Below are 20,024 nucleotides of genomic sequence, written 5' to 3'. Positions count from 1 at the left end.
CTCGGCCTTAACGCCCCCCGAATAGAATACTGTGTAATTTCCCAATATTATTTAACCTTTCCCTGACCACCTCACTTCACTCAAGCCCACTGTTTACTTGACATTTATCCATTACCACTTTTAAATTTTTAAGTTTCCCTCACGTCGTAAAGTTCGTATGTTACAAATTCCTAAGCTGAAATAAAAATTCTTTGTCTTCTGATGATTCTTCCCGGAGTAGTCCCCACCCGGAGATCCGAACGGGGGACTATTTTAACTCCTGGGTGTTTTACCTCAGGAAGAACCATCATATTTTTTCTCCTGCTTCATCCTTCCTGCAAAAATGATAATGTGGTAGTTTTTCTATTTCCTTTCCACCTCTCCATGCCGTTGATCATCTTGTGGTTCATCCACCTTTTAGGACAGCTTCTAATCCTAAGGACAAGAAGGTGCCCTGATCTCCACTCGCTCATCTGTCCTCCAAGAAGGCCGTTGGCACTTACTAGAGGCTGGCTTCTTATCCCGTGAGTCAGTCGGTCCCCAGCTACTTTAGCCGTATATAGACGCTGCCCGCTTTCTCCCACGAAGACGTATACGTTGAAATTTCACCATCGTTAGGATGACACCCGAAGGTTTTTCTCAAACCTCTGCAGTACTTTAAAAGTGGCATATTACTACCTGTCACTTTAAACTATTGGAAGAATACACTTTCAATTATTTACAAAAAAAAAAAAAAAAAAAAGCGTTGAACAGGCATTATTTTATCAAAACTGAAGTTCAAGTCTAGCTTCCCGTAAATATCTGATATAATTTGTTCCTTAACCTGCTGTTCTCGGAGACGAATTGTCTTTTCAGTAATTTGCTTAATAAGCCAACGAAATATTGTAATCGTTCTAATTCTCTCATTGTAGGGCAAATTAAAAAAATCATCGGTCCTAGTGAGTGCCAAAAACCACGCCAACGCTGCGTCACGTAACATGTATGTAAGAAAATGACATCTTTTCAATGTCTTCAACTTGTGTGTAATACTATAAGATTCGAAAAATTCAAAAATTCTTAAAATTTCCTCTCCATAATTGCCATGAAAGAAAGCAGGGTGCACTGTTGAATCGAACAAAATATGCTGCGACTGCGGAAACGAGCCCGGGACCACCACTGTATATATCTCGCTCAAAATATACTCTCATAAAACCAAAACGCAATTCAAAATAAAATGTACCACAATATTACTCACAAATGTATATTCAATGTTGCAAGAAAAAACTGAGAAAACTGGTCCACCGAAAAAAAAAAAAGGAAGATCAAACCAGTCATGCAATAATTTCGTAGAGAAACGTAACTTCAAAATTTCCAAACGATAGAACAATCTATCATGAATCACACTCCGTCATCAAACTAATGTCAAGACATTAAAAAAAAAAAAAAATGAACTTTCCCTAATTTCGAGAGAAAAGTAATATCTAATATGACATACAGAGGGTATTAACAAATGTTCAAATGAAACAAGACCACTAAAAGGGGTCAACTCTCTGTTAACACAAAATAAATAACCAAAAATTTCTACTTAATCTGAACGGGAGAAAAAAAAACCGAAATTTTTCAAGGGGTGAAATATAATTACAATATTCCACCATATGCACAGGAGGGTTAGGGATTCAAAAAAAAAAAAACAAAAACTGCATTCCGCTACGTGCAGTACAGGCTCGTCAGTTCTCGTAGCTCGATGTAACAAAAGTAAAATTAAGAATCTTGAATTTAGAACTGAAGCCTATCCCAGATTTTAGTAAACTAAAATCTTTAGAGTAGAGGTAATGGAATCGTGACTTGGGTTGCTTCATAAATGAAACTGAATACAAATCAATTGGAAACAAACTGTGATGTGTAATAAAAACCTAAGGATAGGTAAAATTCTACACAGCACTTGCCTGAAATAATCAACGATCATCCATTGATGGTCTTCTCGGTGTATTGATATCTATCTTCTGGAATATGGTGGAATCTGGGTTATGGACGACCTGATAGCTTTGTATAAAAATCGGCGTTGACAACGGAATCAAGGTTAATTTATATCGCGAAATAACTTGGAATACATATGCTACCAAATAACAAAATCATCGTTACTGTTGGTAAAAGAATGAACAATTTATGTGTCACCCACTTTAACACGGGTAACATTTAAGCACCGATCAATGCAGGGTTTGAAAAAACCCATCTTTTTTTTTTTTTTTAAAAAAAAAACACCCTACCTAGGCCCATATGGGCTTTTCGGATTTAATTGAGTTTTTTCTAAGTATTTTCTATTTTCTAAAATATTCAGATTTCCGATAAAGTTACTTGCAAAACTGAATCAGATCAGCTGCCGAGAAGATTTAAGCACGATGAACACCAACGAGCATATAAAACATATAAAGTTCAGATGAAGGATAAAAACTAGCATCGCAAATGCTTGAAACCTGGAACCTGTATTAGTATAATGAGAATGAAAGTTATTGAATAATCAAGAATAAATATACCAGTAAATTGTGTGGCGAGAAGAACTAGATTACTATGTATCTGAAACTGGGTTTCCTGGAAACAAATAAATGCCGGTGAGTGGTTAGATACGAATTGTTTAAATTTCTACATGTGCCTGCTGAATCAGTTAATGTTGAGCAATTACCCTCATTCCCTATCTACCAGTTCGTCTTCAGCCTAGCTCTAGAAATATGGTAAATAAATAGCCCCTTATTGACAGCACACTCAAGTGTCATACAATAAAAGACACAAAGACACAGCATCCTACAGATACTACGCACAAAACTGAAAATGGATGGTTTCTCGTACTAACAGTACGATTTAATACAGTTCTCATATAGTACACATAATAGCTCTTGCGAATTCTGACTGGTACAATTTCACGTCACTGTTATCAAGTTTGAAGCCAGGTCTGTTGTAGAACATGTGAGTGAGTGTACTCTGTCGTATTATATTTATTTATCGTATATATATATATATTGTTACTGAAATGTAATTCATGTCTTTGCAGATACATTTGTAATACTGTATTTTGAAAATGTAATGTGATGTTTCTTATTCTTCATTAACTCTGCTGTTTGTATTACTATATTGTAACTACTAGATACATTCCAAAAGCTATGAATAATGTAACACAATAAAAACAACAAAATATTACAAATGCAACATACAACAATTTGTACGACATTTCTATCCTATTAGTGCACTACAGTGTCCTACCGGAGAACAAATAGTTGGATGTTAAATCATTCCTTTTCGAATTCTTGAATTACCATATGATTCAAGATTGGTTGGATTGTAATTTTTCATCACTTTTAGCACCAGGGCTACTTGAGACGTGAACCTACAGCTTGAAGTGGGATACAAACCACGGGTTCCCACCCTCATAACAGAACATGCCGCGACCTGCGATGTGATCGCAGAAAATTCGCCCACGCCTGTCTAGAAAAATAGCCAGAGGAAAAAAATATATAGCCAACAGAAAAGTGTAAAACCATGCCTGCTTTGTGTAGATGTCTTAAATGCACGGACGACTTGCATAAATATAGTTTGAACTGTTTTTTTACGTCGCGTAAAGCGTATTTTTAACAATCACAAGTGTTTTTTTCCGCAGAAAATTTTTAACTTAACAGAAGCTCATCGCAGAAAGACAAAGAAAAGTTCTGTCATCGGGGTCTCCACATGATTCGAACCAGAGTTTCTTGCTCCAAAGGTGCATACGTTAACGCTATTGCCACGAGAGAGCTAATATAATTCAAAAGAACAATATCTTTTTAAAAGAGAAAAGCTTAGTTCCTAATTACTTAAGGTTCATGGTTCATAAGTCATAACTTTCAAATGATGTTATGTCCTGTGTAACGGACCCATAAATGCGGAAAATATTTTCCAGAATTTCTTAAAGAAATTCCGGGTTTCTCTGTTGGGGTCTCATTGCCGTAAGTTTATGCTTCATGTGCCACTCAGTATGAACCAAACTTTCGAACGATATAATACACATGTGTCAGGCCTAAATTACCTTCAATATTGGACTGTTCCAATAATGGTACGTAATTACTTTATATGTCTTGAGGGAAAAAAAAATCTTAATATTATTAATAACTTAAACAAAGATATAAGTTTTATCACTCATGATGAAATTATTTGCTGCAATATATCAGAAATGTTTCGGTTATGTGAACAATAAAATTATCAATCAATCTGTGTAGTTGATTAATCATACAAGTAAAATAATTGTCGTTCCTAGTACCGTATTCTAGGAAAAATAAAACCAATCACAATCTGATATAAATTAGCATTCCAACTATTGAAGTTTTTTTTTTTTTTTTTTTTTTCGGCTACTACTTTCTTAGATTGCTTCTTACATATATGAAAAACGGAGACCCAAGCGTTCCCGACCAGTATTCTGGGATAAAATGTAGCCTATTCCCAGATACATTAAATTAGTTGTCTGCTGGTGAAAGAACTTTTAATATCAGTCTAATAATTTCTGAGGTTCCTTCATACTTATAAAAAAAGAAAAAAAAGAAATGGCACCTTAATCTTCCCTGGCCCCGTATTCCGGGATATAGCTTGCGACCATATGCATTATATTAGCTTTTCAACGGGGAATGAATTTTTAAAATGAGTTCAGTAGTTTCTGATTGCTTTTCTGAAAAGAAAATATGGACACAAAGCTCGCCCGGCTCCATATTCCTGGATAAAATATAGCTTACTATGTTGTGCCTTAAATAAACTTTCTAATAGTGCTAATAAAACTCCAACTGACCAAAGCAGTGTATATATTTTAAGATATAGCAGTGTATATTTGTGTTACAGTTTCGGCTATGTAACATAGCCTTCCTCAGACACATTATGAGAGAAATATCCAATTTTGACAGCTTATATATAATCTGAATGCAAGACACGCCCCCTTTCTCTTTACAAAACGTAAACTTTTAGTTGGCTCTAAAAAGTAAAATTTTAATTAGTGTAGTCACTTTCTCTTTTTGCGCATTTGTTATGAAACTCTTAATTAAGTGTTTGTCATTTACACTTTCTATTCGCTATGCCCATCTGCTGTTCTCCATAGTATACTTGCTCCAACAGCTCGTGTTGATCCTTTTAATTCTTCCTTTTTATTTTGTCTATTATCTTTTAGCATAATTCAAAAAAATGAAATGAAATCTTTAAGTTTTATGTCCCACGGTTATGCCGGTTAGGCTAAAGGAGACGGTGATGATGAGAGATGAGTGAAATGGTGGAATGAAGAAAGTGGGAGGAAACGGGAGAACCCCGAGAAAACCCACGAGCATGGTGTTTGTTACCACAAAGTTCACTTGGCGGAGGCTGGGATCGAACCCGGGACCCCAAGCACCAGAGGTGAACGCTCTACCACTGAGCCACCGCGGCCCTTAGCATAATTCATGTATCACAAGTCCACTAGACCAATTCATCAACTTCTCCTTCCCATATTTCTTAATCCACTGGGCTTCTTTCCACTTTCTTGTCACACTCCTTTTCTCCCTTCCCAATCTATCTCATGTTCCGTTTCTTTAATGTGTTTATATATTGTGTTGTTCTCTCTTTTCAGTCTGGCATAGTCCTTATGTTGTTTTATCCTTTGTTCTAATCTCTTTCCTGTTTCCCTATGTACTTCATATCGCACTCTTTACAATTAACCTGGTACACTACTCCTGCCTCTTCTGATCTTATCTCCTTTTCTTTCTTCTTTCTTTTCTCTCTCACTAAGTCTATTAACCTCTTTCCTTCTTTCCTGTAAGTTTGAATCCCTTCCTTTCTTAACAGGTTCCTCAGGATCACCGTTTTCTCTCCTAAACTTTCAATACCAAACCATCCTTTTCCTTCTTTCTCTGATTTTTCCTCTTTTCTTCTTTTTCTTTCTTCTAAATCTTCTCTTTCTTCTCTCTGTGTACTGAACAGGGTTGAAAATTACTAACACTGAATATTCACACAAAAATATAAAAATTACCGAATTTCACGTAAAATCATCTTACCCAGTATATTTATTAATAATAATATAAATGGCACAATGCATTACGATGTGCGATGTCATAAAATATGACTAAGATATATTAATCCAAGAAACTTAAACGAATAAAGAAAGCTGTTACGTTAAACGTGAATATAACTGTGGAAGACTTCTGTGTAACAATGGTCCTCACAAAAGAAAAGGAATTAGAATCGAAGGCACAAAGTTCTTATACTTATTAACAATGCAGAGTTGGATCTTAGTAAAGAAGTAGTTAAAACAAAATCACTATTTTTGAAGACAGAAAAAAGTGTTAAATGATGATAACTGACGATTGGTTTGGTTTGACTTAGTTTAATGTCTTATGGTTATGCTCGCTAGGCTAAAGGATATGTGGACCTACTGATTATAGTGGAATCCGAACCACTTTGGTCGTTCAACAGTACCCTCAACGGGAAATTCATCGGCGATTTCAAAAGTGAGCGAAAAGTTATTGTGCAGTAATGCCGTAGACAGGAGAGCCCAGATGACTCGATCCACTGCCTCAAAACTTGTATCTTTCATATAAAGTTATGTTTGGCTGCTATACAAACCCACACCACTGTCTTAACATACTTCTAGGTAACCGTAGGGATGAGATCAAAGTCTACTTACAATATTCAGCTAGTTGCCGACTCCTCTTGTTTTCAATTTTTCGTGATTTCCTCGAAAACGGCTCCAACAATTTTTTAAAATTAGTTGAATGAACTGCTGTGTAAAAGAGCTATAACGCATTTATATCCTACCCGAGCAAAGCTGGATACTCCAACAACTAGATGCTTACATTGTTAAAAGCTACTGATTATTAAACTAAATTTGGTAATTGGACAAATACGTGCCTGGTACTCTATATTTTTTATTACCTTAACCCGAACGTACGTCCTGCATAGATGTTTTGCAGAAAAGAAAATAGCACGATACTTTGTAAACTCCCTTCTCTATATATCTTTACAAATAACAATAAGTTTCAAGAACTCTGATTCACGTATACAGTATGTAAGTTATTGAAATTTAACAAGACATGCTTTTAGAAGAATCGTATTCAACACATTCTTTTAGTTTCCAGGATACTATTAATTTAAAATGGGTAAGAGTTAATTGAATATGACGAAGAATCAGCATTATTCTTGCATTAAAAATAAATACTGTAAGTAAAAGTTGGTGTTGCTACGAAATTTAAGTTAAAATAGTTTTCTGAGTTCTGTTTTACAAATAGGGGTAGCAAAGTAAATCATTATATATCTTTTATAGATTTATTTAAATATTTCTTCACACTAGTGTATGCATTTTTCAATTTTCATTTCTAAACACTGAGTTACTTGTAACGGAACTTTTCAAGGATTACTTGATATATAAATAACATATTGTTTCTTGCAACGGAACAGAAAATAAAATATGTTAATGATTTTTTTGATGATTTTTTGAAAACTTCGCTGAAAGAATGATTGTTTTAAGGATCTGGCTTCAAAAAAGAAAGAGAAACTCGTCGTATGAGCAGCCAAATGTACTAATGCGTACCGGTTTTGCAAATCGTTTTATTTTCTGTTCTATTATATTCTAATATACAGTAACTTCACTGTATCATGACGCCTGAAATACTGACATTGCAAGTAAATGTGATTTTACTTTATTTCCTGAGATCGTCAACCCTTTTGGGAACAAAGGCCGCTTTTCTCTCCATCTCTTGTGCAACCGGTGGATAGAATGAGTCACATGTTACTAAAAAACAACAGGATGTTTTCGAATACAAACACCGTGTGCGTGGGTTTCCTCGGGGTTCCCCCGTTTCCTCCCACCTTCTTCATTCCACCATTTCATTCATTACTCATCATCACCGTCTCCTTTCGCCTAACCGGAATAACCGTGCGACGTAAAACTCAAAGATTTCATTTTTTTTTCGAATATTAGTGCTTTCATCTTGCTGATTTCGATGGGATTCAGATCAAGTACTCTTTGGTTTTTTTCTCCAATGAGGGTAACCGGACAAGAGCATGTCTTGGATGTACCCGAACTGTCAGTGAAATAACAAACAATACACACAAAACAGATGATTAGTTACGATTAGGAATTGAATTTCTCGGCTTTCAGCATCTCATCGCATACTATTTGTTGGTATGATATTGATCCTGGTTCCGTCTCTTTCTAATCGTTCCAGATTAAAAATATTGTAAGGATCCCCACATCACAACAAAAGCACATGTATAACAACACGTACCATTATTTACAAAAGCAGACGATACACTAAAGAGGAAGACACGAAGGAGACGGACCACACGAAAGGATCCGAAGGAGGACGAGCCACCCGAGGAGAACACACAAAAGATGGACCACGGAGGCAACGAGCATCAGTTGACCACTGATCGCAACCTATCCTAATACTCTGGAGACTGCTATGAAGCGAAGGGGTTCACCTTAAATGTTACCGTACCTCGTAAAGGCTGCTATGAGCTGAGGTCTCCTACGACCACATTCTTAAATAACCCTGGAGGCTGCTATGAAGCGAAGGAGTTACCCGTACAGGACATCATAACCTACAAACCTTGATCATTATAGAGACTTTGTTATAAGGACTTTTGTAGGCACAAAAGAATTAATTTTATAATAAAATTGGTTAAGGGATAAATCTCGGTCCATCATTGACTCTACCCATAAAAACATTTCAATATAAATCCTGTATAATCTGTAACTTAAAATTAAGGTATTTTTCTGTACCGTATCTGTTTTGATTGTACACCGTACAGACAACCAAACTGCAACATAATAGAGTAATATTATCGTTCAATTTCCAACCCTTGTTTGTTACAAAAATGCAAGGAGAATAAATCAGACCTAACAAACTTTGTAAAGATCTAGGGTATTTTTTTCGACAGTCTCTGGAATACAGTCTAGGTTTTTGTGAACGGAAGTATTTCATCAGTTTACAGATGAAGAAGAGTCACTCGACACCGTTTTAAGTACATTTGCACAAAATCAAACTTTAAACCTCAATTGACGTTTGCTAATCTTGTTGAAAATAAATGTTCATTGTTAGCAATTAGTGTTTGTACATTAATATAAAGAACAATGAAATCCTTTTAATAATTTTAGAGTAAATAAATAAAATTAGGAAAATGTTATAATCTCCGTATTAAAAATAAATTTTACTCTATAATTTTAAGAGCTAACTGTGGTTGCATCTTCAGGTCTAAAAGAATAAGGAAATTAGGATCAAGTACAGTGAATTAGGATTAAACGTGGAAACAACTGAAACGGTAAACATTATTGAAAGCAGAAAAATGAATATTTGTTTCTTAAATTACAAGGAAAAGTTCATCTTTTTCCTGCAGAGCTGTAAATATTTCATTTTTCTTTCCATATGTTGATGCTTGCCTCCAAGCATTTAATTAAATAAACTTGTGTTCTCTTACCTGTACCCATGTCTTAATTCATCGCTCAGATGTGGTAAATAAATAACTTCTCGTCTGTTCCTCGAACCATCTGTTATTCTTTTCTCCTTAATAGTGGGACACTTAGACACACAATTTATTTTGTCTGCCTTATCAAAGGAATTATTATCCTGGCTTGTACTTGCAACATTTGCAGCTAAATCGTTATTTGCGACGGAAGTAATTACACTTCCCGAATATACAAACTCACTACCGGTACTTGTGACTTCTTTCGCAACTGTAATTCCTGAACTTTCTATTGTAACTCTTACTTGGTTATTGGTATATGTTCTTGAGTTTCTTCCTTCATTTACACTAAAGTTATCATTAACGTTATTTATTTCATTTGGTTCTTGCCCTGATGATACATCCGGAATAATAGACGATGAACAACCAAAGTTAATATCATCTGTGTCCATTACTTCAGTGCAAACAATTTCTTCTGCAACAATATCCTCGGACATTTGTACTTCGAACATAGCTGGAGAGTAACTTCCTATGTTTGTAGACGTGTTCATACTGGATTTCGCCTGTACATTCTGTTCCATACTTGAAATACTAGAGTCCATTCCGACTGAACTTCCCATGTTGTTTACCAGTTTTATTGAACTAAGACAATATGGGATATCCTTATCTCTGAGATCCACAGGTAGAAAATTTACATCATTCAAGCGTTCTTCTTCAGACATTATTGCTTCTTAGTACAATAGAAGCTCAGTCATGCTGGACATAACTCCTGTAACAGAAACAACAAACACAATTAATTTTAATGTCAGTTGCAAAATTGAAAACAAAAAATGATTAAAACACGTTGCTAAAATAACGGAAAATGAAATGAAATCTTTGAGTTTTACGTCCCACGTTTATGGTGGCTAGGCTAAAGGAGACGGTGATTATGAGAAATGAATGAAATGGTAGAATGAACATAGTGAGAGGAAACGGGAGAACCCCGAGGAAACCCTCGCACACGGTGTTTGTTCACCACAAAGTTCACTTGGCGGGAGCTGGGATTGAACCCTGGACCACTTCCACCAGAGGTGAACATTCTACCACTGAGCCACCGCGGCCCGCTAAAGTACCAGAGTTACATATTTTATACCATATAAAATATATATTTCTCTTAATAGTAAATCTCTTGAACAATGGCTTTTTTATTAGATTTTTACTAAATGTTTTGAATTACGATAATTATTCGTGAGTTAGCACACTTATATATATGGCCCCATGTTAAATTCTTGAAACAGAAAACAAGTTTATATTAGCTTGTAAGATGATATTTGATTTTTCTTTGAACACGAATGTTATTATGAAAAGAGAAAATGTTTGAGTGCCTGTAGTACTGTGTTTACATACGTGGAAGCATAATAAATTCATCTTCCTCTGTTAGACTACGTTTGTTTCATTTTGGCACACTTCCCGCTAATGCACTTCATTAGCCTTTAAAGTATTTGGTCTAGGAATTAATTCGTGCGGGTGGACAAGAGATGGCGCAACGAACGGAGCGTTCCACAGTTCCGTGTATCCACACATGTGTTGCAAACCCCTGTCATCGCATATCGTTCGTAGTATAGGGCAGTGGATTAAAGCGTCAACAACACCAGTTTGTAGTTAAGTGAACATGGCGCAATTTGTGCCTGATAAAGTGTTTTTGCGGGGTGTCCTGCTGCATTACTTTAACATGCAGAAAAGTGCGACTGACAGTCATCGTATTTTGGTGGAAGTGTATGGTGACCATGCTCTAGCTGAGCGAACGTGTCAGAAGTGGTTTGCACGGTTTAGAAGTGGTGATTTCGGCTTGGCAGACCAAGAGCGAGCTGGACAGCCAAAAAAATTTCAAGACGAAGAATTGACAGCATTGCTCGAGCAGGATTCGTGTCAAACGCAGGAACAACTTGCAGCAGCATTAGGCGTTGATCAAACAACAGTCTCCAAACGCTTGAAAGCCATGGGAATGATTCAAAAGATGTCACATTGGGTTCCACATGAATTGAAAGACAGAGACGTTGAAAGACGAAAAACCATTTGCGAATTGCTGCTTCAACGACAGAGCAGAAAGGGGTTTCTGCATCGAATTATTACGGGTGATGAGAAGTGGATCCATTACGAGAACCCTAAACGAAAAAAGGCCTGGGTGAAACCAGGTGAACCAGGTCCATCACAACCAAAACGAGATATTCACTGTGCAAAGGTTATGCTGTGCATATGGTGGGATATGAAAGGTGTGGTGTACTATGAGTTGCTGCAATCGGGTGAAACTATGAATGGAGAACGTTATCGACGACAATTAATGCGTTTGAAGCAAGCTCTGGCCAGAACACGACCACAATGGGAGAACAGACATGATAAACTTATTGTTCAACATGATAACGCTCGCCCACATGTCGCAAAACCGGTCAAAACCTATTTAGAAAATGTCGGATGGGAAGTTTTACCCCACCCGCCGTATTCACCAGACGTTGCTCCTTCGGACTACTACTTGTTCGATTGCATAAACAACGATTTGATTGGACAGCGGTTTACTTCTTCAGAAGATATCGAAACATGGGTCTCTGACTGGATCGCTTCCAAGGATGAGGACTTCTTTCGCCACGGAATCCGTACATTGCCTGACAGATGGGCGAAAGTGGTGGCTAGCGATGGACAATATTTTTCTTAAGGTATTTATGTATTTTGTGTTTGTACTACAGCTTCAATGTGTGCGTACCAACCGCACGAATTAATTCCTAGACCAAATACTTCCTGCTAGCACTCACGTGAGCGTTTTCATCCAATAGATGTGTTTTTGGTTTTGTCGTGTAGGTGACGTTAGTTGTCAGCTAGCCCATCAAATGATGTCATTACTATTTGGCGGGTAATTGAAGTTCCTAACTGCCACACGCGAGCAAGTGTGTTACAATGATTTGTGAGTGGTGCTGCGTTTCGCTGTGTTTCCTATTGTATTATAACTGCCAACTTAACCATAGCGTGGCAACAACGCGTTGCAGACAGATCCGTCCTTTAGGCGGGAAGCGTGCCAAGATAAAACAAACGTACTCTAGGAGAGTGGAAGTTCAATATTTAATTTATGGAATATCAGCTCTTATAACAAAAATGCAATCACAATATTATAACAACACGATTATCACATGCAATGACTGGTTATTTGCAATGACCACGAAATATTTAACATATAGTATACACATAGTGTGTGTTGGTGGCCAAGTAAACATCTTGCGCGTATACCATTAACTGACGTTTTGTCAATAATACCTCTATTTCTATATCTATTTCGAGTTTTCTTTAATGCTTCAACAGAAGGGAAGTCGAATAACAAATTTTAAGTATTTTTAATATTAGAGTGCATTAATCGGACCAATAATCTAAACGAGTTTCCAACTATTACTAGCACTGCTAAAAAGGAAATTGTAGATTAATTTTAAAATATCTAAATTAAGGAAATAAAAATAACACTATTGATTGCCCATCTCATTATATCATTGTGACTGAAAGTCAAATATACTTTTATATATTAAATAGATTTAACCTTATCATCAATAGACAGAAATGTAGAGGAATAGTCATACTACTTTAACATAATGTCATTATCATTAGAGATGTACCGATACCACTTTTTAACCGATACCGATACCGATACTTTAAAAGTTCACACGATTTAATGCACTTTTCGTTCTTCTTCTTCTTTTTTTTTTAACTAACCCCCCTAACTCACGAAAATATATACGTAATATAGCAAAACACATATATTAAATAATAGACGTAATATAGTAAAACTTAACCATGGAATGGTCCACCCCTAGAAAATTTTCTTCGAAAAACACGCAGACGGAACTAACGAATTTATATCGTACAAATTTGAGTGTGTGCGTTGCAATGTACACTCATGTCCAAAATTATTGTCGCATGTCTACAAATATGTTGTAGGAATATAATTTGATAACGAATTCGCCCGGTATTTCTTATAATGTTAGTATGTGTATAATGGGCAAAGACATGTATGTGGCAAATTTCATGTCAAAAGAGCAGTAAATAAGAACAAACAAAACGAAAATAAAACTTTCTTGTACATTTAGCAACATTTTGTTTTACTCATTCTAATTTTCGTATTTATAATTTTTTTTCTATGAAATTTACTACAAATATACATTTCCCGATTATACACGTAGTATCAGTACTATTATGAAAATTTTTGAGGAAACATGCAATGTTTTGTACATGGAACTGCCTGTAAAAGCCTGTCAGATTTTGACACGCATTATACAGGCGCCTGTTTCAGCAAAAACACATGTAAAGAAATATTACAGGCACACTGTCTTCAGGTGATATGCATGTCATAAAAGTACTAAACTTCTGTTGGAAATTTTGCACGGAAATACGCGTTGTACAGAGCTTGAGAACATACAATGTACACGTAGTCACTTACATGCAAGTAAATGGACGGAATATATGCATGTAAAGTACCTTGAATGGATTGTTGATAATATTCGCAATACAGTAAGAATAAAAAATACAAGGAAGGTGCCTGTTTATCAACATGTAATATACATGTGTGACATTCGCATTACATGTAAATACCATGTATTAGCGTATAGCATGGAAAACGCATGATATAGAATACGTTATTTTACATTTATCATTTTCGTGTATATGCGAAGTGTGTAACTCCTCTACGTGCAGTGTACAGGCAATGTACAGGTGAACGGGAACATGCAATGATCATGATTGCCAATAAATGGATTAAACAGATACGTATGGTGAACAAGGTGGATTGGGGATAAAAATTCACGTTATAGGCATAGGAGATATGCAATATTCAGGAACAAGTCTCCAATTCGACATTCGCTATACAAGGTCCTGACACATGTACAATACATGGGATTACAACTGAATACATAGCCTGTATTATCTCTGTGTACATGCGAAGTGTGAACCCACCTATATGCAATGTGCAGGTAAACAGAAAATGCAATGATCATGATTGCCGATAAATGGGTTAAACAGGTGCATGCAATGAACAAGGGGTGAATCATTAATGTTACAGGTGTAGGAAACATGTAATATTCAGGCACCAAGTCTCCAGTTTGTCATGCACAAATGCAAGGTCCTGACACATATATACAGCGGCGTGCGCAGACCCTTGGATTAGATGGATCAAATAGTAGTATTACTCCTTAAAGTATGCAGCCTACATTCTAGTAATCCACCTGTAACATACATTTCCCACATATGTCACAGGTAGAAGTAATTCACCTGTAACACGCAGGTTTCATATATATTACATGTACATGAGATCAACGTTTAACATGCATGTGATCTATACAATACATACCCAATTCATGAACAGGCAAACTGCATGTTACATGTGGCTTCCATGTACATGTTACCTACATATCTCTCCTGTCGTATATACACATGGAACGTACATGTCTTATGCGTGTCCAATACCTGTGACACGCAAATTTTATGTACACTTAATGCGATGTACTTTACATGTATATTCCGCTCACACGTCCATTAATTCGCTAACACCTGTATTTCACATGTCAATTACATTTTTATCAAATGAAAAGCAGCTGTCGTCAGATCCTCATGAGGTAATGTACATGTCAACTACATGGAATATGCCGGTTACGTACATGTCCTACTCTCTACATGTTTACACGCATTTTTCACGTTGCAAGGTTGCAACCCTATCAACATGAAAACTACCTGTTTCCGTGAAATGAACATGCAATGATTTTGAAACAAATCGATACCTGTCTCATGCGTTTAAAAGTGTCCATTTTCAGGCGCATGTACAGGCACCTTTAAAAATATGCCTGTTTATGCATACTTCAGAGGCGCCTGTAAACCACCTGCATTTTCTGTCTGGGTATTAAAAGTATCCTGCTAAATCATTATCAAATTATATTTTTACAAGAAGACAGTTATAGATATGCGACAATCATTTTGGACATGAGAGTACTTAACTTCACGATCGTACATTGTGTACACATGGTAGATTGATATCTCATTTTGCACGTGTGACTCATTTCCTTGAAGTGTTCTTTCGTGGCTTTTATGTACCACACAACTTGCTGTCCACGCCACGAACCTGTTAAGTTCACATTACCTTGTCAATTATCGGTCGTATGTTTTATACACATACATAAAGTTACTATCGTTCGAACTTATCATATGCAACGATGAGCAAGACCACCTCGCAGACTTGCTATTGCAAAATAACATTACACAAATTTCATAATACAGTTTGATATCTTCTGCTGCCGAGCAAGCGGCAATTACTTTGCGATCATATGCATTCAACCTTTGGGGAACCGTTCTTCAGAGCACTCAACCCTCTCTTTCCTGCCACCATATCCTTTGGCACGTCCCTCATATTACAGTTTCTTCTTAGCCAATGTCCCAACCAATTTCTCTTCCTCTTCTCAGTACTATCTAAAACTATTCTTTTCTCCCCCACCATTTCTAACATACACTCATTCGTTTTCCGCTCGACCCAACTGACTTCCTCCATTCTTTTCCACATTCATATTTCGAAGGCTTTCAGTTATTTTCCATCATTTCTGTGTAATGTTCATGTTTTTGTACCATCCAGTATAATGCTTTACAAGAAGCATTTTATAAGTCTTCTTCCCAACTCTTTATTCAAGGTTCCACGAAATGGAATTTTTCCTCCTAAAAGCTTTTTTCGCCATCCCTATCCTTGCTTTTACATTTCTCGTTCGCACTTCGTATCATTACTAATAATCAGGGCTTGAAAAATCTTGCTTGCAAGTACTCGCCAGCCAAAAATCGACTAGCCAGGCCATTTTACAGAAACAGTGCAGAAACACACTGTCATTTTCTCCCCTATTCTAACACTTACTTGTTGGTTCATATACAAGTTTCTTATGAGCCTTCGACTTTTCCATTCCAATCCGACCTTCTTTAGAACTCTCAACAGCAATTCCTAATTCATATGTCAAAAGCCTTTTATAGATCAATAAATATAACATCACCGCTTTCCCTTTTTCCAAATATTTCCAAATATTATAATGCCTAAAAATTGTGTTTCGTTGACTGCCTGTATGGATGGGTCCTTTAAATCTACTGTGGATTTATTAATGTTTTAGCATGTGATGATTGGAAAAGTATGTACTGTGTTTTCGTATTGTTTAAGACCAACTAATCACTATCAAACCAAAACCGAAGTTTTTTGTTATGCCTTGTACCCTCATGCTCAAAAAAAATTGCGCGTATACTGTAACCCACGATTTTTCGCAATTATTCCATTTTCCTTACATTTATGGATAAAATTCAGTTATTAGTAAGTGGAGATAATAGAAAGCAATCCATCTAAGGAGATATTTCCAAAAAATACAATAAAATAATAAAAATATAAGCAAAAAACAAAATTATGTTCGGTTTTGTGTATAGTGGCAATAATGCTTTCGAGGGATTTTTGCACCAGCACAGCACGATTGCAGAGGGAATAACACGATTGGTAAGGGAAGAGTTGAATGAAGGAACTGGAAAGTGGAGTAAAATAATGCATTTATTGGCTTAAATCTAGGGTGTAAATTGTCTGCCAAATATAAATTAGTTTCTGTAACCAAGATGTTGTACAGAAATATACAAACACAGAGAAAAACTGTTGAATTAAGTTTGGAAGTGACATACTCTATCGCCATGAGCATTTATTTGTTAAGAAAAAGAGAGGTAACAAAAGGTAGTCTGTGTGGTCGAGTGGTTAGCGTGGCGGACTAGTAGTTCTTATAGTGTTTTGACACCAGATCGAATCCCATTTTTTTTTTTTAACATTATAGAAAGTGCATAATTTTCATGTTAATAAGAATCGAAGCAATATAATAAGGAAATAACTTATTGATAGTGTCCTTTAACCGAAGTATTTATTCAAGATTAGAGTACTATTAGTAGCAGCAATTGTTCTCAGTTTATGGTATGGTATGCTTATTCTTACCTCTCCGTTTCTTTCGTAGCAAACAAACTTCAACTCTTTCGAGTGTGTTTGAGAGTGAGGAACAGAAAGAAAACATACGCAACCTGGAGCCTTACAGTTACAGCGAACGAAGTAGAATAGCTGGTTGTTATGAAGAAAGAAAAAAAAAGAATGATGTTAAATTATTGTTCTTGTGTTTGTATGTGTGTGTTTCTTTTTATAGCATTGACACTCTCTCCTTTTTTTCGTATCCACAAGTGCAAGAAATGCAATTATTAGCGTTCGTTTCACATTTGAGCGACGAAAGAAGAAAAAAAAAAAAAGTGGTGATAGTCATAAAAATCGAATAAGAGATTTCAATGAATTCAAGTTACATGGCTCCTACATATCGAAAAAAAAATGATTTTTCGATGTTTGTCCATCTATTCGTCTGTCGGTTTGTCACGCTTTTACATGACTTTTACTATACCCAGAGGCCATACTGTTCAACGTATCTGGACCGAATTCTAGACATAACCTTTTTATTAGCATACTATCGTTTCGAATATTGTATCCTTCGACACCTAAAAGTAAGGGTAATTTTAAAAAATTCAATTTTCTCAAAAAAAAAAAAGTTGTGACAATTTTATTTATTTTTTTATAAATATATGTTTTGTTAAGAACTCTCCACCATAGTATGAATCATTTTTCTGAAAAAAAAATACATATATGGTGTAATTTTCTGTATGGTATGCGTTCTTTTTGCACAATTTTTTCAACCACATTTCATATATAAACGTATCATTAAAAAACCTAACAATATGACAACTCGTTCGTCATGTGAACATTCAGAAGGAGTATTTTATTCTTAGGGTGAGCTTTCCCGCGATGATTTTCCCATTAACGCCTCAGGCAATTTTGTTCATATTTCGTAAAGAAATGTTTCATTAATAAACTAACATACAGCATAAATCGTTTATCTCGATAACAAACAGAAGGAGTGGTTTTCTCAAGGGTTGACTTTTTTTATAACAATTTTCTCAGTAATAACTGAGACAAATTTGTTCTAATTTCAGTAGAAATATTTTCTGTAGTAATTCTACAATATGGTATAACTCGCTTGTTCCGAAAAAAAAAATCCAAAAGAGATTTTACTTTGACAGTGAAAATTTTCCCGACGATTTGCTTAAAAATTACTCGAGTTACTTGGTCCAGGTTTTATAAATAATTTACAATATGGCATAAATCGTTTATCCTCAAAATTACAGATAGAATAGTTTACCTTTGGGGGTAAGTTTCTCCGGATGACCTTCCCAAAAACAACTCAGGTGATGTTTGTTGTTCATATTTCATAAATAAATTTTACATAAATAACCTAGCTATATGGTATAATTCCTTCATTCTGAAAATCTAGAAGTGGTATATTACTTTTGACAGTAAATTTTACCCTGCGATTTTCTCAAGAACGACTCAGGCGATTGTGTTCGTATTTCATAAATAAATGTCTTATGAAAACACTAACAATATAGCATAGCTCGTTTGTCCTGAAAAGATCCACAAGGGATAGTTCATTCTTGGGGGTGGCTTTTCTCATGATTTTCTCAGAAATTACTCAGAAACGTTTGCTTATAGTTCACATACAATTATATCCTTAATAATTCTAATATATGGCTTAAGTTATTTCTAACGGAAATATGACCAATGGGTACTTTACTTTTGGGCCTCGTTTTTTCTAGCAAAGTTTTCCAAAACACATTATTTTATTCGCAATTTCCCAAATAAATGTTTCAATAATAGCTGCAGCCTAACATCAGTCAGTGTAAGAAATTCGAATGAGAAAGTTCAGTGCGTTTGCTCCGAACCCTTTCTTAAATATATTTTTAAATGGAACACCTAATCACAATTTTCCGAACAAAGTCGAAACTTCTTTTTAAATGTGCCTTGTAGTCAAAAAAATGAAAAAATGAAATCTTTGAGTTTTACGTCCCACGGTTATGCCGGCTAGGCTAAAGGAGACGGTGATGATGAGTAATGTATGAAATGGTGGAATGAAGAAAGTGGGAGGAAACGGGAGAACCCCGAGAAAACCCACGCACACGGTGTTTGTCCACCACAAAGTTCACTTGGCGGGGGCTGGGATCGAACCCGGGACCCCAAGCACCAGAGGTGAACGCTCTACCACTGAGCCACCGCGGCCCCTGCCTTGTAGTCAAATGGTTCAAGTGCATTGGTTCTGTATTTGGTTTCCAGTGAGAGCTAGTGTATTTTCGTCCAAGAGATGTGACACGTCGGTGCAAAGAAAAAGTGTTTAAATAAGACTAACCAAGCTAATCAATAATACAATGTTACGAAATTATCGAAGAAACGTTGTTAATACCAGGTAGGTGCGACTGAAATGTCCAAACGATGACTGTCAATTCCAAAGGTAAAAAATGAAAAATACAATGCCAGGTTAATCAGTGGCCTCTAGATAAAGCTATCATACTAAGAAGCGATTGAGATACCAAAAAATGTTGTAATCACTGGGAGACATGTTAGGAGAATACAGAGGGTGAGAGAGAGTTTAATACTGCAAATCATGGATATTGCACCTTCGTTTGAGGGCGAGTATTGAAGTGCGTAGGCCTACATAGGTTTGCATTGAAATGAACATTAGAACACAATATCTGTTAATATTGCT

General features: G+C 35.9%; 1 protein-coding gene across 4 annotated transcripts in view; it reads right to left on the bottom strand.

Moving 5' to 3' along the window:
• The window catches only part of LOC145686345 (uncharacterized), a 244,867-nt gene that overhangs the window by 202,678 nt on the left and 22,165 nt on the right, over window positions 1-20,024 (bottom strand). For all 4 annotated transcript variants that reach the window (XM_081759588.1, XM_081759589.1, XM_081759586.1 and 1 more), the window contains exon 2: window positions 9,409-10,162. In XM_081759588.1, coding sequence (XP_081615714.1) covers window positions 9,409-10,115 — 707 coding nt within the window. In that variant the 5' untranslated portion in view covers window positions 10,116-10,162. The remainder of the gene's footprint in view (window positions 1-9,408; window positions 10,163-20,024) is intronic.

This window comes from Thermobia domestica, chromosome 5 (genome assembly GCF_964235325.1).
Source record: "Thermobia domestica chromosome 5, izTheDome1.hap1.1, whole genome shotgun sequence".
Lineage (NCBI taxonomy): Eukaryota > Metazoa > Arthropoda > Insecta > Zygentoma > Lepismatidae > Thermobia > Thermobia domestica.
Note: the sequence above shows the minus strand (reverse complement) of the source record. Positions and strands in the feature narration are given on the sequence as shown.